Source organism: Hemicordylus capensis, chromosome 1, assembly GCF_027244095.1.
Source record: "Hemicordylus capensis ecotype Gifberg chromosome 1, rHemCap1.1.pri, whole genome shotgun sequence".
Classification (NCBI taxonomy): domain Eukaryota; kingdom Metazoa; phylum Chordata; class Lepidosauria; order Squamata; family Cordylidae; genus Hemicordylus; species Hemicordylus capensis.
In genome coordinates this window covers 49,770,426-49,794,319 of record NC_069657.1, presented here as the reverse complement: position 1 = coordinate 49,794,319, position 23,894 = coordinate 49,770,426, and the positions used below count along the sequence as shown (strand labels likewise).

Genomic DNA, 23,894 nt, shown 5'->3' with positions numbered 1-23,894 from the left:
TTCATTTTCTATATTTTATTTCTGTGTACCATATCAATTTTTAGGTCTCACAATTCACTATATCCTAGATGATCCTTTTGCTTTATTACCAAGCATCTTGCTTATTTCATGATGAATTGGACATAAAGTCTATATACAATCTAAGGAGTGAGCTAGCTAAGCGGCTAGGGCGGTTTTGTTGTAAATCACCCAGAGGCTTGCATTTTGGGCGGTATACAAACGTGTTAAATATAATATAATATAAATAAATGATCCTGGGTTGTTCTGACATCAGTGTGTCCAGTTCCCACCCACCCCCGTAAGTGGCAGGAATAAATTTGAATGCCGCAAAAATCAGTCTCAATGGATTTGGAGTCTATTCCCTGAAGCTTGTAGGAAAAAAATGAAGGGTGTTCAAAAATTCTCCATCTGACAAGACACTTTAACAAAGAAATAGCAGCAAAGCAAACATTACAGATTTACCTAAGGGTGTGGCTGACATGATGAAGAAAATTATTCAAAGTAGTCCCATTGAAATTAAGAGGATGTTAGACAGTGCCTAACTTGTCCTTTTAACTTCAGCTAGACTCCTTTGAGTAAATTGCTTCAGCCTGTAGTCCTATGCATACTTACCTGGGAGTAAATCCCATTGAAAACAAGTAACATTGGACTTGTTCAGATAGAAGACTACATTTCCTGCGTCCATCTCACTTGTGGAGCTGAAGGGCTTACAGGATCTCATTTACAGACACACAGTTTTGTTTTTGGAGTTTCCAGAAAAGAGAAGAATTGAGACTTACCGATGATGCTGAAAGGCATCATTTCATACTGTGTGAAAGATGGCAATTGTCAACCCCTCTTGTATTTTACCAAAGACAACTACAGGGCTCTGTGGTCGACAGGAGTCGACACTCACTGACTTGACAGCACACTTTACCTTTAAGCATGCTTAAATTCCATTGAAATTAAAAGAACAATACTATGCACCTGTTTTCTCAGAAGTAGGCCCCCATTGAGTTCAAGGCTTACTCTCAAATAAATATGTATAGCTTTGCAGCCTTTTGCATTTAATGACATATTTTGGTTCTAGTGGTTTCAGTGGGATTTTTGGCATGCCTAGTTTTTGCCAGATTTGGCCAGAGTGTGGCCAATACCAAGAAAGAGGTGCAAATAAAATGACAGATTGCATAGAAGTAGCATGCTAAGTGGTTGGCATAGTGTCTATTTGGCAGACAGGGCAGAAGATTTCTCCCTGCACCCCAGAATAGAACCTTTCATACATCTAATTCCACTAAGCAGTAGACATATGAACAGTGCTACAATCTTTCTCCTACATCAATTCAGGTTCCATTATTATATTCCAGTGTGGTCAGGAAACAAAACATGCAGGGAAGACTGGACCTTGACTCTGACCAGTCTCTTCGCTGGGAATCTCATTGCCACATGCCAATTTTTATGGTAATGATGAGTTAACTCTGGGTCAGGTCCGGGGGGCAACTGGAGGCTTTAAAGGCATCTGGAATCTCACTATCTAGTTTGGAAATAATTTTGTAAATGGGTTTTTTCCAAGAAGGGTCCAAGTCCTTCCCTGCCCTGATGGCACTAAAGAACTCTTGAAGGGTCAGGCTGGCAACATCCAGGAAACCATCAGGGACCTAGGGAAAGAGAGAGAGAGACAATAAGAAGGTTAGGGATATGAAGCATACCATTGATCAGTTTGGGAATCAGGGTAACAACAGAGGTGCACCTAGGTAATTTTGGAGCCTGGATCTAAAGCCTTTGGAAGCCCCCCACCACCCTATAAATTAAGCATCATCCTGCTCTGCTGGGAAATCACACCACCCAGGACAAACTAAAGAGGATTTAGGGGACCCCAGAGGCTGTGGAGGCCCTGGACTTTGGACCCAAAGTCCAGGGGTAAGAGCGCCCCTGCAGGGTAGACCAGACAGAGCTTCAGCTGGCAAAGCCAATGAATGGCACACCTGATAAAGGCTACCTCTGCTCCCAGGATACAGTAGTGGCCCAAGACTCCTTTGTACCTGACGTAAGGCACCAAATGCCACCTCTCCTTTTTTCAAAGTGCCAAATGCTGCTCCACGCCCCTTTTTCAAGGAGCAACAGCAGCAATAGCTGCTGGCCCTGCTAGATTGTGTGTGTACACGCGCACGTGCATGTGCATACACACAGTCACCTCTGCTGTCTCCTCTTCCTTTTTTGTGACAGTGATAGCCACTGCACAGCACGCAGCATGGGCATCCTCCTCTGCTTCCTCCTTCAAGGAGGCCATCAAGGGAAGAGGAGGTGACAGCAAAAGCAAAGAGAAGGAGGTCAGCTGATCTGATGCCACCCCTTTCAAAGAGCTGCATAGGAGCCACCAGAGGGAGACAGGTGAGTGGGGTGGCAGAGGGCATCTTGTCCTGGCACCAAAAAAATTAACACTCAGGGTGTGGCCTCACCCCGCCTCATGGGAGGGGACACTGTGCCACACTACCCCCTGCTAACTGAACAAAAGAGACACACTTTTAAAGTGGTGATTCTCTTTATTTAACAGAGGGAGAGCAACTGGCCCTATCCGTCCCCAGTCTATGGCCAGCATATGTCTATCCATCCAGTCTATCATATGTTTCTTTTTTAGATTGTGAGCCCTTTGGGGACAGGGAGGGAGCCATTTTATCTATTTATATCTATATAAACTGCTTTGGGGACTTTTGCTGAAAAGTGGTATATACAGTGAGGGAAATAAGTATTTGATCCCCTGCTGATTTTGTCCGTTTGCCCTCTGACACAGAAATGACCAGGCTATAATTGGAATGGTAGGTTTATTGTAGCTGTGAGAGACAGAACAACAACAAACAAACCCTCAAAAGCCCAGTGCCCAAAAGTCAGCGATGGATTTGCATTGTAGTGAGGGAAATAAGTATTCGATCCCTTCACAAAAGATGTCTTAGTACTTGGTGGCAAAACCCTTGTTGGCAATCACAGAGGTCAGACGTTTCTTGTAGTTGGCCACCAGGTTTGCACACAACCCAGGAAGGATGTTGTCCCACTTTGCAGATCCTCTCCAAGTCAGAAAGGTTTCGAGGCTGATGTTTGGCAACCCGAACCTTCAGCTTCCTCCACAGATTTTCTATGGGATTAAGGTCTGGAGACTGGCTGGGCCACTCCAGGACCTTCATGTGCTTCTTCTTGAGCCACTCCTTTGTTGCCTTGGCTGTGTGTTTTGGGTCATTGTCGTGCTGGAATACCCATCCACGACCCATTCTCAATGCCCTGGCTGAGGGAAGGAGGTGCTCACCCAAGATCTGACGGTACATGGTCCCGTCCATCGTCCCTTCGATGCGGTGAAGGTGTCCTGTCCCCTTAGCAGAAAAACACCCCCCAAGCATAATGTGTCCACCTCCATGTTTGACGGTGGGGATGGTGTTCTTGGGCTCGTAGGCAGCATTCCTCCTCCTCCACACACGACGAGTTGAGTTGATGCCAAAGAGCTCGATTTTGGTCTCATCTGACCACAACACTTTCGCCCAGTTCTCCTCTGGATCATTCAGATGTGCATTGGCAAACTGCAGGCGGGCCTGTACATGTGCTGCCTTGAGCAGGGGGACCTTGCGGGCACTGCAAGATTTCAGTCCTTCACGGCGTAGTGTGTTACCAATTGTTTTCTTGGTGACTATGGTTCCAGCTGCCCTGAGATCATTGACAAGTTCCCCCCGTGTAGTTCTGGGCTGCTTTGTCACCGTTCTCATGATCATTGCAACTCCACGAGGTGAGATCTTGCATGGAGCCCCAGACCGAGGGAGATTGACAGTTATGTTGTGTTTCTTCCATTTGCGAGTTATCGTGCCAACTGTAGTCACCTTCTCACCAAGCTGCTTGGTGATAGTCTTGTAGCCCAGTCCAGCCTTGTGCAGGTCTACAACCTTGTCCCTGACATCCTGCGACAGCTCTTTGGTCTTGGGCATGGTGGTGAGTTTGGAAGCTGAGTAATTGCTTGCTTCTATGGACAGGTGTCTTTTATACAGGTACTGTAACAAGCTGGGATTAGGAGCACTCCCTTACAGAGGGTGTTCCTCATCTCAGCTCGTTACCTGCATATAGTGAAAAGACACCTGGGAGCCTGAAATCTTGCTGGTTGATAGGGGATCGAATACTTATTTCCCTCACTACAATGCAAATCCATTGCTGACTTTTGGGCACTGGGCTTTTGAGGGTTTGTTTTGTTGTTATTCTGTCTCTCACAGCTACAATAAACCTACCATTCCAATTATAGCCTGGTCATATCTGTGTCAGAGGGCAAACAGACAAAATCAGCAGGGGATCAAATACTTATTTCCCTCACTGTAACTATCCATCATATTTGTATTATCCTTGCCATTTGGGTTCTGAAGGAACAGAAAATTGCTGCTGGTCCTAGGGATGTGCACAGGACTGGTTCGAAAGACCAGCGGTTCGGCCAGTTCAAAGGTGGTGAGGGAGTAACTTTAAGGACTGGGGAGGGTGCTCTTACCCCCCCCACCCCCACTGCGTTCTCTCAGCCGGCACTGTTCTCAAAAATGGTCCTGCCAGGGTGGCAGCATACCTTTTTGCTGCCCCGGCAGGACCATTTTTGAGAACAACGATGGCAAGGGGAACACACAGGTGTGTGTGTGTGTGTGGAAAACACCCTCCCGAGGCCTTAAAGTTATCCCCCCTACTTTCGAACCAGCAGTCGCCAGTTCCATGCACATCCCTAGCTGGTCCCTCATGGAAGCAAAGAAGTTGCTTCATCACTAACAAGGCTAGACCAGAACCACAGAAGGTCTGCCAGGAAAGACACAAAATCCCTAAACCCAGGGCTGCACCAGTGCACTTTCTTCTCCAGTTTCACACAACACCTGGCTCTAACTTAGCACAGGGACGTGATTTCTCACTAAGAAAAACATGGGTTTCAGAGAGTCGCAGCCAAGAGAGTGGGGCCATTGGTGGGTTAGTTGGCAGCTCTTGGTCTCACCTCCTCCTGACCTAAACCAGTCAAGAGCTAGAGGTAGGGCCTGATGATACATTAGCATCCCACCTTGTCCTCAGCATCATACACCTCATGCTTGCAACACTGAGACTTCACCACCACCTGGTCCTGTGGGACTGTCTCTCTCTCTCTCTCTCTCATCACTGAGGGATACATGGGGCTACTTGGCCTTTCCTATGGGTTGCTGCAGGGGAACCTCACAGCCAACACACTACAGACTCTCTTATTCTAATTGCAGAATCCAGTTTCTATATCACTACTCTATGCTTATATGTGGGTGTTGTACTTTAGAGCACACCAACAACATATAGAGAAGTTAAAGCTACAGCCATAGAACAGCTGTCTGTCTCTTCATTCACTTACACAGTATGTAACATTTCCATAATGCAGAGATTCCAGTGATACTAGAATTTCATATTATGATATTAGAATCTGAATAGGTTATGGCAAATTTTCTATGGTGTTCTCTTGAATTACTATGTTTTGAAAAAACAAGAAACACCAAGTAGCACAGAGCTGCCCAGTTCCGGAATAAAGAACATTTTCTTAGAATATGGCACATCATTTAACACTTTGGACAAGTAAAGGCTCACCTCAAAATCATTCCCTTTGTTGTAGTGTGCGTTGAGGGTCCGGAAGAGCTCAGAGGCCCTTAAAACAATGAGGTCATTGACATCTGTGACTCCCTCCAAGATGGCTTGCCTAGCAAACTTTTCCATCTGGATATAGTAAAACTCACGGAAGTTGCTGAACCACTTGATGAGCTGAGAGGTGATACAGCGGGTGAACTGTGAAAGGACATGGGACATGACAGTATGGACTTAATTCGCTCTTTCCCCTACCCTGCACTATATATTATTATATTAATTCAATATTTATGCTGGCCTTCAAGGAATTCAGGTTCTCTCCCTGCGCATCAACAATTTTAAAAGAGGCAACTCAGCCTCTTAGCCAAAATACAGCAATATACTTTTATTGGGAACAACCAAAAAGTCACAACACAGCAAGCTTTCAAGTCCTCCTGAACTCTTCATCACACTGGATGTTATGTAAAAAGCTGTGGGAGTAGAGAAAGGATATACATCCTTTAATACAGAAGCTGAGACTAGTTCTCCTTTACACCTACTGATGCCAGCTCCTCTTTGTCCCTTTGAAGGAAACCTGCACTTCAGCTGTTTGGCACAGGCTGTTTCCTTTTGGTGGCCACAGTTGCCTGCAGCTTCTCTTTCCAGCAGGCAGCGCTGCAAAGAGGAGCTCCTTTGACTGTATGCGAATAGCATCGAGTAGATACTCATCATTGCTAATTAAAACTATGGTAGAATGTAACTGTTACTAGCACCAGAAGAGGGCTTAGTTCTGATGGGAGCTATCCCATATTTCAGAGAGAGAAAATAAAATTGTGTTCTAGAAACCCCACACTCCAGCAGATTAGGATTCAGCTTTCAGATTAGCTAGATTCCGTGCCAAGGGAAGAAGAGATTGAAAAACATGTACAGCAACACAAAACACAGTAACTTAAGAAACAAAGCCAAATCTATTTTTAAACAAGCAATGCCAGGGGAAAGCGCGAACGCAGTCCCCCACTACCACAAATTATGCAGTCGAGTTTCCCGCATTTGGGGAAATCGCAGGGGTCAGCACACCCGCAGTGCAATGGATGAGCCTCGCCCTGGGAAAACCTCCTTCGTGATCAAGGTATCTCCCCTGCCAGGTAAGTATGCTTTGCTAGCCTCGCCACGCCATAGCCCACTCCCGCACGCTACACTTCAGGACATGGCGGGTACGTGTCAACCTCTTTCCCCTGCCTACGACTGGGGTCAGCAGTAGGACAGCAGTACGAACGGTAAACATCGAGCGGTCGAGGGGCGGGATGTTTCACCCCACAAAGCCGTTGCGCCCCGCTCCCCCACAATGCCCTGCTTCTCCTTATCTGCATGTGGCCAAAAGACTCGCTCCTCCTCCCCTTCCTCCTTTGTCTCTGCATGGCACCTGTAGTTTGAAATATCTTGGCTTGTGAAATTTCTTTTTCCTGCATGACTCTCATATACTAGAAAGCTCCCCCACCCCTTATCTGTGAGATTTTCTCTTTCCGGTACTGTTTTCTCATAGACATCTTTGTGATCTTCTCTAGTGTGTGAGATTTTCTTACTTTTTGGTTGTTGTTTTGTTTTTTTTACTAGATGGACCGGACAGTGCCTTTTTTCATTACTGTGGTCACTGGTTTCTCATGAACATTATCATGGGTGCTGCTTTGTCACGGAAAAGGACAGAAGTTTTCCACACCCTGTAAGATGGACATGATATATCGTCACAAGGCCATATTTCAGAAAGCGAAAATAAAATTGTGTTCTAGAAACCCTACACTCCAGCAGATTAGGATTCAGCTTTAGGGTATGACTAGAACAGATTAGCGTAGATTCTGTGCCAATGGAGAAAGAGAATGAAAACAAAGCCTAAGCTATTATATGGTAAACCAAGTCGCCTCTCATACTAAAAAAAAGTCAATGTGGCTTAGCAAGATTGAAGCTCACGGAAGAGTTGCGATTCATTTTAGAGAAATCCCAAGATACTTGGGGAAAACATACAATTCCACATGCACAGCAAATGCAAAGTCTAGAAACATAAAAGCCACTAACTTAAGAAACAAAGCCAAATCTATTCTTAAACAAGCAATGCCAGGGGAAAGCGCGAACGCAGTCCCCCACTACCACAAATTATGCAGTCGAGTTTCCCGCATTTGGGGAAATCGCAGGGGTCAGCACACCCGCAGTGCAATGGATGAGCCTCACCCTGGGAAAACCTCCTTCGTGATCAAGGTGTCTCCCCTGCCAGGTAAGTATGCTTTGCTGCCCTCGCCACGCCATAGCCCACTCCCACACGCTACACTTCAGGACACGGCGGGTACGTGTCAACCTCTTTCCCCTGCCTACGACTGGGATCAGCAGTAGGACAGCAGTACGAACTGTAAACACCGCTTGGTCGAGGGGCGGGGTGTTTCACCCCACAAGGCCGTTGTACTCCGCTCTCTGCTCCCACAATGCCCTGCTTCTTCTTATCTGCATACGGCCAAAAGAGCTCCTCCTCCTCTGGCTCTACGTCGCCGCCTGCTGGGAACAGAAGCCTCGGACAAATGATCGGGCTTCCAAAAAGAAAAAAAGAACGAGTCTCACGCTTAGTGGGAAGCACCCGATTATACAAACTCTGAGGACCGCTTGTGCGCGGCAAATCGCGTAGCTTCCCCTATGGAAGCAAAGCAATACTAGCCCAATACACTGCCTGGGGATAACGAGTCTCGCGGGAGGATCGCACGCGTTTTAAAGACGGCTCAGGGGACTCGGAAAACTGCGCTGTGCAAGAGAAAGGAAATAACGTATTTGCCCTAGAACTGTAGGGAATAGGAACGTTAAGGCCCACACAGAGAGCCAAGAGAACAATGTGCCCTGTTTTTAGAGAGCATTCCGAGTTTGCGACATCCTCCGATTCCCCGATGCTGCTGTAACTTCACATGAGTTACAGCCAGCCAGGCCAGCGCCACACTGGAAACAGGGCTGCTGCCTTCTCAGGGCATTCCAAGCCCCTTGCCTGGACTTTCAGCTTCCATCATTAACAAACAACCCGCCCTAGTCCTTAAACCAGGCCTGCGTAGCTCCTGACTCATCAAGACGACTTCAGCCCACCAGCAAGTATGGTGGCCCTCCAAGGACACAATACATCTGCCAGCCCAAGCCCACCAAAACAGGAGTTTAATGGAGCCTCTGTGGAGCCTGCATAGTTCAATTTAGTTGGTCCACAGCTTTCCTTGTACTTATGGAGACGTGAGGGGAAACAGGCAGGCCGCATTCCACCCAGCTAGTGCCCAGGAAGAGAGAAGCCAGGACCTGCCGTCCAGTGTCATCAGTGCATATAATTCATATATGCATAATTCATGCATATATGGCAAAGGCTTCCCAAGTGGCTAGAAATGACAGGCAAGCAGCTCTTCATGCAACTGCAGAAGCCAGTTGGGAAGGAAGGGGCCGCAAACCCTACAGCGGTTTCACCCATACTAAGAGGACAACAGGGCCAACTACAGGCAAACAGCCTTTTATGGGCCTTCACCTACCTGGGTAAGCTTGCAAAGGATCGCTCTGCCAGCACCCACTACTGCTATGGGCAGGCTGGTCCTAGGGGTGCCCTCCTTGCCAGCCCCAAATGCCGACAGAGACCCCACCTCCCTCACTCCTCGTCCCCTCGTCCCCTTGTTGAGCTGGCTTCACCTTTCAGTGGGACGCTGCCACCACAGGTACTGCCCTGAAACCAATGCTGTTTACAGGCTGTACAGTGTGGCTGGGAAAATGTTGTCGAGGCTTTTTGGGGCCTTTTAATTAGTAGCTTCCTCCTTGCCCCTTTCTTTTCAAGCATCTTCTGCCCCAGTCATTAATTGCTTCCTGTTCCTTTGCATAGCCATAGCATTTCTGCATCGCTCCTTAGTTGTTTCTATTTCCTGTGGGGGAGGGCTTTAATTACTGGTTTTCCCTGTGAAGCAAATGAAGCAGTTAATCACTTCACTTCACTTTATTGGGCACAATATATGTCTCAGCAGCATGCCAGAGCTCTAGTGTGGAGAAGCAAACCCAGTTCTCCATCCATTGTGAAGGAACTCTAAAAAGCTGCTGCACTACAAACTGCCACTAGGGGTCTATAATGCTACACGGTTGATCTTTGAAGGGGCCTCTTCCTTACCTCCTTCATGCAAGAACTCCAGACTAGTACTTTTTTCAGCATGTGTGACATCCACAAACCACACACAGAGCGACTGTGCTGATTCTTGCCAGTCCAAATAACAAGCTGGGGGTGATTTTTTTTTAAAGATTGTGAGTCCTTTGGGTACAAGGAACCATCTTATTTATTTAATATTTACATTTCTGTGTAAATCACTTGGGGAACTTTTGTTGAGAAGTGGTATATACATAATATTTGCAGTTGTTGTGGTAGAATGTGACAGAGAAGGCTGGTGTCAGGGCATCACTGGACAGCTGCCAAGGGCCCAGAGCGCTCAGAAAGCCCCTCTGCCGGTCCCTCAGGCCACTGTGCCCATAGCCTTCATGAGGAGGTGATGGTGGCAGGGCAACTTACTCATTCCACCCAATTGGGGCATAGGAACATAGGAAACTGCCATATACTGAGTCAGACCATTGGTCTATCTAGCTCAGTATTATCTTCACAGACTGGCAGCGGCTTCTCCAAGGTTGCAGGCAGGAATCTCTCTTAGCCTATCTTGGAGAAGCCAGGGAGGGAACTTGAAACCTTCTGCTCTTCCCAGAGCGGCTTCATCCCCTGAGGGGAATATCTTGCAGTGCTCACACATCAAGTCTCCCATTCAGATGCAACCAGGGCAGACCCTGCTTAGCTATGGGGACAAGTCATGCTTGCTACCACAAGACCAGCTCTCCTCTCCTCTCTGGGCACTCCTCCAGTTTACTACAACAGTGCATAACATACTCTGGGAAAATGTTAACATCTGCACAGGCTTTGAAATACAAGAAACTGGATATTTTTACCTGGACATCAGGGAAGTAGGCTTTCAGAAGAGAAGATGTGGGGTAGCGAGTGAAAAAGAACATCAGCTTAGCCTTTTTCAGATGGCTAGGAGTCAAGGCTTCCCGGATGTAACGTGGTGTCAAGGAAAAGGTTGCTTGCTCTTTCTAGTCACCATAGTCACTGGGTCTGCATAAACCCATCAGTTCCAGAACATGTCTGCTGAGTCCGCCCCCCACCCCCCCACACACTCCCTTATGCTGTGATATCTTGATGCTTAGAGCCCAGGCATAATGAAGGAAAGGGGGACCATCTGCTCAGGTCCTGAAACCTGGGGGTGGTCGTGTGGCCTGAGGCTGGTAGTGGCCTGGACTTAGGGTGTGGGAATCCACGCTTTATCCAGGCGCAGAACAAGGTCATAGTGCCATTTTCTCAGCGCCACTTGCAGGCTAACTCTGGCTTTCTGTGAAAAACCCATTCTACTTTTGTGGCGAATGGGGGTTCTTCAAGGAAAGCAAGAGCCGGCCAGCAAGTGGCGCTGAGAAAATGGCACTATGACCTTGCTCTGAGCCTGGAAAAAGCGCCTGGATTCCCACACCCTAAGCAGACTCTCGAAATGTGCAGAAAGAGAATGAAATAAAACTGTGCTTGGAAAAGTGCTGACCCAACCCTTTTTATTGCTGTCTGAAAGTGGCCTTGTTTTGTTCTACAGCCTGCCTCTGCTTCTAATTGGTTCTGGCAAATCTCTTGAAATCTTACAAGATCTGGACACCCCATGCAGAGATCAGAAAATACATTTGCATAAACATACTTGAGCATGATGTACAACTTGGCTTTTATCCCCCCACCCCACCCCATGGTAATTGGCTTCCAGTCCAGGCCACTACCAGCCTCAGGCCACACGACCACCCCCAGGTTTCAGGACCTGAGCAGTGTTAGAGGTTGTTGATTTTTACCCACAATAGGTAAAACAGCAGAGCATTAAGGAATGAGCACACACTCCAGTTACAGAGTAGGTAGCAGAGGATGGTTCGGATATTGCAGCTGTTTAGAGAAAACACATGGAGATCCTTGTATGACTAAACACTAAATATTTATTGGTTAAATACACTTAGATAGGAAAGACCTATCTCTAATCTAAAGGACTACATAGTGGATAGGTAAGGAGAGAGAGAGAGATGTTTCCATCTGCTCTCTAGAAGGAAAGGAAGGATTGTTGCTCAGCACAGGAAGTGCTGCAGAGTCAGTTCAGGGGTCATAGAGTAGGGACAGATAGGGAGACCCTGACTCACTGTCTCTACTCCCAATGCCCCTAGTGGTCATTAGGACAGTTGGTGCAAAAGGTCGATGCACTGGAAGTTCATCTCCAACAAGCAGATGGTCCCCCTTTCCTTCATTACACCTGGGCCCTGAGCATCAAGATATCACAGCATAAGGGAGTGTGGGGGTGGGGGGGACTCAGCAGACATGTTCTGGAACGAATGGGTTTGTACAGACCCATTTGTCAAGTAGAACTGACCTGATGAATGGCCAGCCGGCAGGAAGCACAGCTCCCATTAACGCCAGGGCAGGGTGGGATGGGAGAGGCAGGCGCAATCAAAACTGCCGGGAACCAGAGGCAGCTGCGCTTTGTTTGGCAACCCCCCCTTCCCCCAGCTCATTCAGATGAGCCACTATGGATGTATCCGCACATTCTGGTACAGCCTGGGTTCCAGAACGCAGGAAGTACGTCTCCCCAGGATCAGCACTTGCTTCTGCAGACGAGGACTGAACCCAAAAAAGCAGGGGGTGTGGCCACGGAGTGTGCTGGTACAGAGGGGTGCGGCTAGCCAACATTTCCCCTCTAACCAGGTACATTGTACCCGGAATAAACAGAGCCAGGAACAGGCCTGAAACGGGTTTTATGCTCCAGCCAAGCTAATATGCATGCCCAGAGCCTTTGGACGGAGCAGTTTATAAATGTCAATAAAATAAATAAATATTACATTTTTGTTGCTTGCTTTCAAGCAGCAGCAGGAACATTGCTGTGAGACCATACAGCCAAGGCTTCAGGCTGAATTCCTGATGCAAAGAATACTTGCTGCGAGGGTCATCATCTGCTCCTGGCATCACGCAGCAGGGAGCCAGCCTTCTTGTCTACTAACTAATAGGCTTGAGCCCAAAACATTTCGGAGGCCATTATAGAGGCCTCTGAAATGTTTCAGCCACCGGGCCATTTTGGTGTTCCGCCGGCGGCTGGGGTGTTCCCTTAAGGGCAGGGGAGGGTGCACTTACCCCTCCCGCCACATTTCTCCTGCTGGTGCTCCATTGTAGCAAAGCTCCTCAGGGTGGCAGTGTACCTCCCTGCCACCCCGTTGCCCTCATCGGACAGAAGTGGCCGGAAGTACCGGGCACGTGTGCACCCGTCACGTGCGTGTGCACGGCAGATTGGCACATGCGCGCCCGGTACTTCTGGCCACTTCCGGCCAATGGGGCAGCAGGGAGGCAGGGAGGCCAATGAGGCAGGAGGGAGGCAGCGAGGCCAATGAGGCAGCAGGGAGGCAAGGGGCTTTGCTACAACAGAGCACCGGCAGGGGAAATGCGGCAGGATAGATAAGTGCATCCTCCCCCGCCCTTAAGGGAACACCCCCGCCGCCACCAGAATGGTTCCGGGCACATCCATCCCTACTAACAAATGGATGTGTGTGTCAGCTTATCTAATCAGCAGGCCTGGGAGGAGGCTCAGCAATCAAGCTGCTGCAATATTAGGAAGGTCCTACACACGGCCGTAGCGGGGGTGGGGGGAGGGAAGGCATGGGGGAGGCAGGATTGCACCTACCTTATCCCCAGAAGATGGACAGAGTCCTCTTCCCACATGATCCACACTGTTCCCAGCAGCACAGATCTCTGGAGGCCTGGAAAATAAATCCTAGCCTCCAGGAATCCCATAATGCACTGCACTACAAGCATGGTTCACTGGGGGATTCCTGCATGAGTTGGGCGCTTTAGACTCCCAACTCTGTGTGCGCTCAGGCTGCAAAGTCAGGCTGCACAACCCCAAACCTGTGTGTGCTCGGGCTGCATGGCCCCGAACTTGGGGTAAAAGGCGCACTTGTGCCCTTTAACCCTGTTTGAAGCCTGGGGTAAATTCCTGGGCTTGTGGGGGAAGCGGTGTCAGGATTGGTCTTGACCCCAGTGCTGCACACATGCAACCCAATGTAGGCTTAGGCTGCCCTACCTGGTTTGGGCTGCTCGTGTGCACAGCCTCACTGTCTAGCGCACTTTGGGCTCTTCCGGATGACAATAAAATGTGAGAGCTGCAAAGCTGCTGTGCAAGCTCCAAGATCCCCTAGACACAGTCTTGTGTAGGTTTAGAAGCCCTTTCCTGGTCCATACTTCTCTTCTGGCCACATGCCCTGCAGGGGCCCTGAGCCATTTTCACAGCACCACTTTCTTGCCAGCTCTTGCAGTCCGAGAATAAGCTCCCACTACTTTTGTGGCAACTGGGGAAAGGGGCAAATTCCACTCAAATCACAACAGCTGGTCAGCAGGGGGCGCTGTGAAAATTACACGAGCCCCCTGCTTGGCCAGAGGATAAGATTACACTTGGAAAGAGCGTGGAAGCCTATGTGAGCTGTGAGCATATGGGCTGTGAGGAAGAGAGCATCTGGAGCTTGCATGGGAGCTTTGCAGATCCTGTGTTTTATTGTCATCTGGAAGAGCCCTTGCTGATCGCACTGGCCATAGCTAGGGGAATGCAGAGCCCCACTTCTGGTCAGGAGTTGATCATGAGGAGGGGAAATGTTGCAGCACCAAAAAGCCAAGAGAAAAGGGAAGGAAATTCCCAAAGATGCTGAATAAATGTTATTCAGTTCCTTATTCGATTATTGTCTGATGCACTTTGTGCTAAAAATGCTCTTCTTCAGAGGCAATTGTATACATCACTGTAGTATCTTTTTCTGGAGGTTGTATCCAGCATCAGCAGAATATAAATTAATAAAGAATCGAATAACTTTTATTCAACATCTCTGGGAATTGCCCCATCTCCTTCTTTCTGCGTTTAACCCTTTCCCCACCAGCTTATTTTCTGTTGCAGTTCCCCAACACACACACACACACACACACACACACACACACACACACACACACACACCTTCCTGTCCCTCCTTTCCATACAAGATTGAGGGTGAATATACACCTGGAACCCTGCAGGGTGGAAAGCAGCTTAGTGAGGAGTTGCAGCAGAAAAATAGCAAGTGGGGAGAAGATTAAGCATCTTCTCTGCTCCACTCCAACAATTCTCCATTATGAACTGCCTTCTAAGGAAACAGCCTTTCATAGCATATGTCTGCATGTAACCTTCTCCCCTCAAGCTACAGGCTTTATTTAACCAGACCCTTACATGATGTCTTACTTCTTGTCCATGTCTATGTGAGAAGGCAACACTGAACAGCCACCTGTGGTCAAGGCTGTGGATACTGATGATCTAGAACTCTAACCCTAACCCTAACCCCTGCTAACTGGGCAAAGAGGCATCTTTTACCGTGGTGATTCTCTTTATTTAGCAGGGGGAGAGTAACTGGCCCTATCCACCCCCAGCACAGTACTTCCAGTGACTGTTGCTGGTGTCTGTCTTATGTTTCGTTTTAGAATGTGAGCCCTTTGGGGACAGGGAGCCATCTTATTTATTTGTTGTTTCTCTTTGTAAACCGCCCTGAGCTATTTTTGGAAGGGCAGTATAGAAATCGAAATAATAATAATAAAATAATAACAACAACAACAACAACAACAACTCCTAAAGGATATATGTGTTGAGGCGAAGGGCATCCTGTTCATCACTGCATGCACCTCAGCAAACTCTGTGTTTGAGGCTGGAAGAGGAGCCAAACTTCCCATTTCAGCAGATTTATAGGACACTGGATATTGCTGGTGTCTCATGAATGATGACTTCAGTTTGATTGGTTGCCAGGGAACATCTAATGCTTCCGGAGAAGAGACCATTCTTGGAGGGGGGCTGCCCCAATGGTCATTCTGACCACATACTAGCATTTGGCTAAGAATCCCGTTGCCTGAAGCTTCAGAGGTCATCACTAAAGGATAATTTACATGTAGGGCCTGGCAGGGGGTTCTTTCTGTTTTTGAGCAGTTGCGATACTCTGGAAAGCCTGGAGATTTACTTGTCACTAGTGAGATGGAGCCTTTCTGGGAAGAAGCCTTAGGAGGAAACCTTCTGGCTGTGCTTTCCTCAGACTCATCTCTACAGCCTCTCCCAGTAGAGGAACCTGACACTGGAGGGCTGTTATTCAACGGGGATTGGGAGCCTGGTGGTTTAGAAAGGACTTTTTTCAAAACAGAGTCCACGGCTTGTGTCACCACCTGGATTAACTCATGTTTTAATATCTCTGACAGAGTTCTCTCTTCTGGAGTTGGAATAAGGGACGCCCTCATTTCAGCCCCTTCCTCTGACAGCTTTGATCCTCCCATCTTGGGGATACGTCTCCATAAATTATCTGTGTGTGGGTCACTCGCCACACCTTGGTTGCTGTTGTCCAAATGTTGCCCCAGAGCCTCCTTCAGCAAGTGTGCAGTCTTTGCCGTACCACTTTGGCTTGGGCTGGAATCACTGAGCTCATAAGGCTGAAGGAACCTCTCCTGAAGCTGCTTCAGCTGGTGCTGCAAAAGATGGAGCTGTTTTTTCAGCTGGAGGCATTCTTCTGCCTGCAGGTCTATTCTGCCAGGTCTTGCCAGAGAAGTTTCATGTGGACTTTGCTGCTGAGGAATTTTCTGTTTTCTCCTGTTCTCTCTATAGTTCTCCTTTTCTTTCTCCACCTGGTGTTGGTCTCCTTCCCCTAGGAGATCAGGCACTATGGCGTTTGGCATGATGCTCATGCCCCGGATAATGTTTTCCACCCTGGCCCTCTTAGCTTGCAAGTGTTCATTATGGAACCGACTAGGGTGACTCAAGTCATAGACAGGCAACTGACTCAATGAGGAGGTCTCCCTAGAAGATGTACTGTTCCCAGGCCTTTGGAACAGCAGTTCAGTTTTCTGTGAGGAAGGGAGAAGAAGGCTTGGATCCAGTTCGGCATTAGCATCTGGCTGACTGAGGAGGTGTGATATTACAGATGCATAGTAGGATACAGAAGGAAGGAAATGGTCTCTTTCAGGGCAAGGCTCTCCTTTCTGTCCGCCTCCATGACCAGCACCGAGGCTGTAATTATAGTGGTTAGAGACAGTGTTCTTGTTCATATCTTCTTGGAAGAAGAACCGGTACCCAACAAACTAGCAAGGATTGTTGGGGTAATAAGATTGTAATGTAGGCAGAACTCAGGATTTTGAGACCATAGGTGGCTTGGGTGTCTGATGGTTAGAAATCTGGAGAAGCAAGAAAAGAGAAAATACATTACACAACATTTTTAAAAAACCAAAAACGTGACCCTCGATGTGCAAGGAAACAACTCTCTCCTGTATTCCTTTGACACATCTGTTGAAATACTGCAGTCTTTTTAGGGAAAACAGAAAAAAACAACACAGTGCCCAAGGATCAGATTACCATAGAGTTAGAAGGGTCATCTCTTATATTCTGTTCCAAACTATGGCGGATTAACGTAGTAGCAAATGTAGCATTTGCTACGGGCCCCGCGTTTTCGAGGGCCCTGCATGCCCAGCTTCCAACTGGGAATTAAAGTTAAAACTTATGTGTCTTATTTGGTCCATGTTAGATAAAAGATCCCTTTTTTGCTAAATGTGCCTTTTAAGAGAAGGCCCAGCACAGCATTTGTCCAGTGGCTGTTGCTGGTGCCTACCACATTTTTCTTTTTAGAGTGAGACAGAGAATCATCTATCCACTCTTTGGAGACACAGAATCATCTATCCACTCTTTATTTTTCTGTGTAAACCACTTTGAGAATTTTGATTGAAAAATGGTATATAAATGTTCACTGTTGTAGTAAGTGTGAGTTTGTGGTTTGGTCTCCCATACTCCAAAATATAGCAAATGAAAAAATTGAATTACTTTACTATGCAAGTAAATAATTTATGTTTTAATATTTATGTGCATTTTTAAAAATTTAGGACCCCTTTATAACATATGCTACAGGCCCCGCACTAGCTTAATCTGGCCCTGGTTCCAAACTGGTATGTAGTTCATTGCATTCCGAAAACATCCCCTAGAGAATGTTCTGCTACCGCTTCCCCATGTGTGTTTGCTATTGCTGAACTTCTAAGACGAATTTCCTTACGTTCAATCATAATCTACTCTTCTGGCAAAGCATGGCTTCCTGTCTTTTGCTCAGAGGACAAGGCAAAGCGTTGCTCTTTATATTCTTTATGGTGCTCTTTTGCATATTTGAACCCAGAAGTGGCCTGGGAGGTACTTAGGCAGTGAATCCCTGATATATATATATATATATATATATATATATATATATATATATATATATATATACACACTGTAGATGTGGACAGTGTGGGAACTGAACCAGATTGGGACTGCCAGGGGGGGCTTTAACCCTTTCTCTTAGCATCATCCTTCCAGTCTAGGGGAGAGGGGGAGAGAGAGAGAGAGAGAGAGAGAGAGAGAGAGAGAGAGAGGGAGAGAGAGAGAGAGAGAGAGAGAGAGATTTGCCCCAGAAGGGAAAGAGTTTCCCCTCCCTGGTCAAAGAATAGCTGTTCTGGGCAGGTGCTATGGATTGGAAAACCCCACCCCCCACCTCAGTCCCAGTCTGAATCCCACCCACGCTTGAGTACAACAACAACTACTACTGCTATGAACATTGATATACCACTTTTCAACCAAAGTGTTTTACACAGAAAAATAAATAATCCATAAATAAGATGGTTCCCTGTCCCCAAAGGACTCACAGTCTAAAAAGAAACATAAGGTAGGTACCAGCAACCACCCCTGGGCAGGGACGTAGCTAGGGGAGAGGGGGCCCGTGTTCATTTCTCTCTCTGGTGGCCCCCCAGAGTGAGGGGGATAATGAAGAAAATAGGGAGGGATGGAGCTGGAGGGCCCTCAGGAGCTGGGGACCCGTGTTCTTTGAACCCTTTCGCTCAGTTATAGCTACGCCCCTGCCACTGGGGGAATGCTGTGCTGAGGTTGGATAGGGACAGTGGCTTCCTCCCAGCTAAATGCAAGATAATGATCACTTTAAAAGGTGCCTCTTTGTTCAGTTAGCAGGGGTCAGACTAAAGTAATGTTTTGTTTGAGCCTGAAACCCTGGGAAGCTGCTGCCAGTCAGCCCTGACCATACAGCACAAGATCAGCATGGTATTCTTTTTGGCTCTGGCTCTTTTCAATGGGAATTGCACCAGAAATCTTCCCAGTGCCGTGTGAATGCATTAATTAGTAGGGGGTGGGATGGGATTGCCATTTGGATTTTCAATCTCCAGGGGCCATTTCTTGGGTCATTCCAATGTCCATCCAAAGGCAGATGTGCTGAACTGTTTTATTGTAAGGAGTAAAGTAAAAGTAAAGTGTGCAGTCGAGTCTGTGTCGACTCCTGGTGCCCACAGAGCCCTGTGGTTTTCTTTGGTAGAATACAGGAGGGGTTTACCATTGCCATCTCCCACGCAGTATGAGATGATGCCTTTCAGCATCTTCCTATATCGCTGCTGCCCGATATAGGTGTTTCTGGGAAACACCAGCGAGGATTCGAACTGGCAACCTCTGGCTTGATAATCAAGTCATTTCCCCGCTGCGCAGGTGGAGAAACACAATCCATTCCAATAAATTTCAATTCAATGAAGTGTGTGTGTGTGTGCGCGCGCACGCGAATGAGCACATGCACGGCTTAGAGACAACCCTTAAAAAACACTGTTTAAGCCATGAGTTTCATGCATTCCAATGGCCATTCTGAAATTCAGTGCATTCTTATGGCCATTCAGAAGAAACCATGCATTCCAATGATATGGGAAACAGCAAACTGCCAATTCCTGGAGCTCATCAACAAACTGAGCACCTTCCAGTGCGAGAAGGGTGATGTGCTGACATTGGCCGTGCCATCTGAACTTGCCAATGTTGGCATATCCTGCCCTGCTTGTGGTTCCAAACCCAGCATCTGTCATGAACTTCAAATCTTGGTTACAGATGTCACGTTCAGAACCACAAGTAGGCAGTTATGCAGTATTGCAGGGACGGGCAGAGATTCAGTCCCAGTACCTTTTTTTCCCCTCCAGGGTCTCAGCAGGGACACAATGCCCTTGGCTTTCTACATGGAAATAATGTGCTCATCTTGCTATTCCAATTGTTTATTACCATTCTTCCAGTCTTAAGAACATAGGAAACTGCCTTATCAAGGAGTCAGACCCTTGATCCATCTAGCTCAGTATTGTCTACACTGACTGGCAGCAGCTCTCCATGGTTTCAGGCGGGAGTCTTTCCCAGCCCTACCTGGAGATGCTGCCTGGGACTGAACCTGGGACAGTCAGAATGCAAGTCCTACAGTAGACTAGTGTCAGGACATTCTAAAATGAATGACAGGGAATGCCCACTTTAATGCACTGGTTCCTTCCAAGTGGCCATGGAATGCATTGAATTTTCCATTTGGAAATTCCATGCATTCCTATGGCCATTTGGAAGGAACCAGTGCATTAAAGTGGACAGTCCTTGTCATTCATTCATTCTAGTAAGAACATAAGAACAGCCCTGCTGGATCAGGCACAAGGCCCATCTAGTCCAGCATCCTGTTTCACACACAGTGGCCCACCAGATGCCTTTGGGGAGCTCACAAGCAAGAGGTATGTGCATGCCCTCTCTCCTGCTGTTGCTCCCCTGCAACTGGCATTGAGAGGCCTCATGCCTCTGAGGCTGGAGATGGCCCACAGCCACCAGACTAGTAGCCATTGATAGACCTGTCCACCATGAATCTGTCTAAGCCCTTTTTAAAGCCATCCAAGCTGGTGGCCATCACCAAATCCCATGGCAAAGAATTCCACAGATTAATTATGCGCTGTGTGAAAAAGCACTTCCTCTTGTCGGTCCTAAATTTCCCAAACTTCAGTTTCATGGGGTGACCCCTGGTTCTAGTGTTGTAAGAGAGGGAGAAAACTTTCTCTCTGTCCACCCTCTCCACTCCATGCATAATTCTATACACTTCGATCATGTCTCCCCTTAGTCGCCTCTTTTCCATGGTAAAGAGCCGCAGATGCTGTAGCCTAGCCTCATAACCAAGGTGCTCCAGGCCCTTGCTCATTTGGTTGCCCTCTTCTGCACCTTTTCCAGTACTCCAGATGTGGCTGCACCATAGATTTGTATAAAGGCATTATAATATTAGCATTTTTATTTCCAATCACTTTCCTAATGATTCCTAGCATGGAAATAGCTTTTTTCACAGATGCAGCTCAGATCCCATCAGCGTATATGTGGAGCTGGTGTTTTTTGCCCCAATGTGCATCACTTTATACATGCTTACACTGAACCACATTTGCCATATTGTCACCCAGTCTCCCAGTTTAGAGAGATCTTTTTGGAGTTTCTCACAATCAGTTGTGGATTTCACTACCCTAAATAGTTTAGTGTCATCTGCAAATTTGGCCACTTCGCTAGTCACCCCAACTTCTAGATCGTTTATGAACAAGTTAAAGAGCACTGATCTCAGTATCAATCCCAGTGGAGGACCCCACTTCCTCCCTCCCTCCATTGTGAAACCTGTCCATTTACTCCTCCTGGAGGAGAGCTGGTCTTGTGGTAGCAAGCATGACTATTTATTTATTTATTTATTTATTTATTTATTTATTTAACCTTTCATATCCCCCTTCCTCCAAGGAGCCCATACTTACTACATACTTAAGTTTCTCCTCACAACAACCCTGTGAAGTAGGTTAGGCTGAGAGAGAAGTGACTGGCCCAGAGTCACCCAGCAAGTATCATGGCTGAATGGGGATTTGAATTTGGGTCTCCCCAGTCCTAGTCCAGCACTCTAACTACTACACCACACTGGCTTCTCCCCTTAGCTAAGCAGGGTCCACCCTGGTTGCATATGAATGGGAGACTAGAAGTATGAGCACTGTAAGATATTCCCCTCAGGGGATGGAGCTGCTCTGGGAAGAACAGGTTTCAAGAATAAATAAAGTTTATCAGACTACAGAAGACAAGTATTTCTGTAAGAATTCAGATATTCTGCCATACAGCTGGACCTTCCTTTAGTCTTCTAAAGGCATCCAGAAGACATTGCCCCAAGATAATAAAGCCATCTGCTGCCCCTGCCAATTACCCTCAAAAGCCATCCTTACAAGAGGTCCTCAGAATTTCCATTGTCACATTTGACCTTTCAGAGGAACATATCAAGTAGTTGGCTATTTCGTCAAACTTACAAAGACATCTGCAACTAGTCAGATTCTGGCATTCTCATAATCCACCCCAGACATCTCAAACAACCAGATGCTACCAAAATGATTAGAGATGCTTTTGAACAGGTAGATATGCTTCCAGATTGCAACTGGAAATATATTAAGAGATTGGGTTTTGTTTTGTTTTTTAAAGAAGCGATAAAAATATATTAGCAAAGAGAGATTCAAAAACCAGCTGCTTCATAGCTAAAGTCTGCAAAGTTAACCCTCAAGAAAAACATCCAGAAAATCTCACAATAGAGAGAATATCCAGCACTGACCACTGGACTATATGGTGATGGAGGTCTGAACACGTCACCTTCCTTCTTCCCTTATATTCCAGGGGATAGAGAACTCACCTTGGTTGCCATAGGTATGGGGGATGCTACCCTGTGCTTCCAGAGTGTCTGGAGAGAGCTGTTGAATGAAAAGGGGGGCATTGAAGCCCTGGGGCTGTCATTAAAGATCCTCCTAATCCCAGCATCACAGTCACAGACAAGGAGGTGAGGCGGCTGATATCAGCCAACCAGCTTCAAGAAGCCTATGAATATGCAGGAAAGAGAGGCAGAGGTTAGTTCAGTGAAAGAACTCCCTCCACTTGTATATTTGGGCTTCTCAGTGCACAGGAAGGTGGGAAATAGATAATAGGGGTCTATTAGAGGAGGTGTGTATAGAGGGCATCCTTACCTTCCACAGCTCTCAGGAGTATTTTACATGATTTCCCATTCTCATCCAAAGTGTGTGTGTGTAAAGTTCTAGTCAGCCAGATCCGCTGGGAGAGTGACCAACCCACCCAGAATAAAAAGAGAACCCCCATAGGGATCCCTGACCCAAAAATCAGCCCAAAAGCTGTGCTCATGAGACATGGCAAACACACAGAGAACACTTTCTCATGAGAGTGTGGGCCATAGTGGAGCCCAGGAGTGGGTTAGGAAAATTTCCAGCCCCTTTTCCCCTCCAGAAGGCTTCCAAGCAATACCCTTTTAAATTCAAGACTCTCCATTTCACACACCTTAAGCGTCCACCGCTAGTGCAGGTTTCTAGCCCCAGAATCCATCGCTCTCTGGTCTTAGAATTTAAACTTCTTGTGGTCAATTCTCGTTGGAAACCACCTGCTTTATAACTGTGTTTTGATCCCTTGAAAAGGAAGCTGGGGACAACAGCAGGGCCCCTGCATGACAGGAGGATCGGCTCCCTGGGCATAGCTTGCCACTACTCTACCTGAGTGACCCTTAAGACACTTTACTTGTTGCTTTGTCACTAATCAAGGGATTGCTGGAGCATATTTTCTACAAGGAAAGGCCAAATTGGGCCATTTTAGTTAAGGGGGAATAGATGTTTATAAAATTAAGAATGGTTGGTATGGAAAAATGAATAGAGGGTCTCGTCGTCCCCCCACCCTTCTCTTCTAATGCTACAACTCTGGGTCTTCCAGTGAAAACCACTGGCAGTAGGTTCAGAGGACATAAAAGACAACTACTTCACACAAGGCATTTTTAGCTTATAACATTCATTACCATCAGACCTTGTGATGGCAATTTTTAATTTTAAAATTTTTATTTATTTTATTTGCACACTACCTCAAACCTGCATCTTTGGGCAGTTTACAGCAACATAAAACAAATTAAAACAGTTTAAAAACACAAATTAGCTTTTGATCAGCTATATACTCCATGTTTGGGGCCCGGGGGGCCATTGTTGCCTTCTTTGCCCCGCCATGATGTCAGCTTGTGAAAACTGGGATCACACCGCCTGGGGGTCCCGAGACGAAAGGCGGACTACAAAGAAATATTCCACTTGGAGAGCGGGCGAGCCTGCAGAACTGACGCACTCGTGGCTCTTTAGGGTAACGGGAGCTTGGCACCCGCAGGGCGGCACTCCCCGCCCTTCACTTCCAACTTAGCCTGCTTCGCACCGCTTTCCTGAAAACGGCCGATTGCACATTCCGTTTCCAGCGGGACCGTTCTTCCTCCCCGCCTCGGCTGCATTGCCCTGCTCCGACCCTCCCCGTCTCCCCTTCAGGCTAGCTCAACCCGGCTTCCCCTGCTCGTCCTTCCTCTTTGTGCTTCGATAAATCGCAGTT

At 47.2% G+C, this 23,894-nt stretch overlaps 1 protein-coding gene and 2 non-coding genes across 7 annotated transcripts; all 3 read right to left on the bottom strand.

Moving 5' to 3' along the window:
• On the bottom strand, window positions 1-23,863 carry PROX2 (prospero homeobox 2). Of its 5 annotated transcripts, none has more exons than XM_053311092.1 (6): window positions 23,727-23,858; window positions 22,171-22,352; window positions 15,287-16,855; window positions 10,525-10,632; window positions 5,578-5,772; window positions 1-1,634 (listed from the first exon to the last, which is right to left on the bottom strand). In XM_053311092.1, the coding sequence occupies exons 3-6, from the start codon at window positions 16,727-16,729 to the stop codon at window positions 1,449-1,451; spliced, it is 1,932 nt and encodes a 643-aa protein (XP_053167067.1). In that variant the 5' UTR covers window positions 16,730-16,855; window positions 22,171-22,352; window positions 23,727-23,858; the 3' UTR covers window positions 1-1,448. The 5 variants fall into 5 exon arrangements, with proteins under 5 accessions (XP_053167067.1, XP_053167042.1, XP_053167055.1 ...); XM_053311067.1 differs by having other exon boundaries at window positions 22,499-23,804; XM_053311080.1 differs by having other exon boundaries at window positions 22,824-23,804.
• LOC128341399 (U1 spliceosomal RNA) lies at window positions 6,540-6,703 on the bottom strand. Its single transcript, XR_008314402.1, has one exon. It is a non-coding gene; the product is annotated as a U1 spliceosomal RNA (small nuclear RNA).
• LOC128341400 (U1 spliceosomal RNA) lies at window positions 7,661-7,824 on the bottom strand. The gene has a single exon (XR_008314403.1). It is a non-coding gene; the product is annotated as a U1 spliceosomal RNA (small nuclear RNA).
• Window positions 23,864-23,894: the final 31 nt, after the last annotated feature.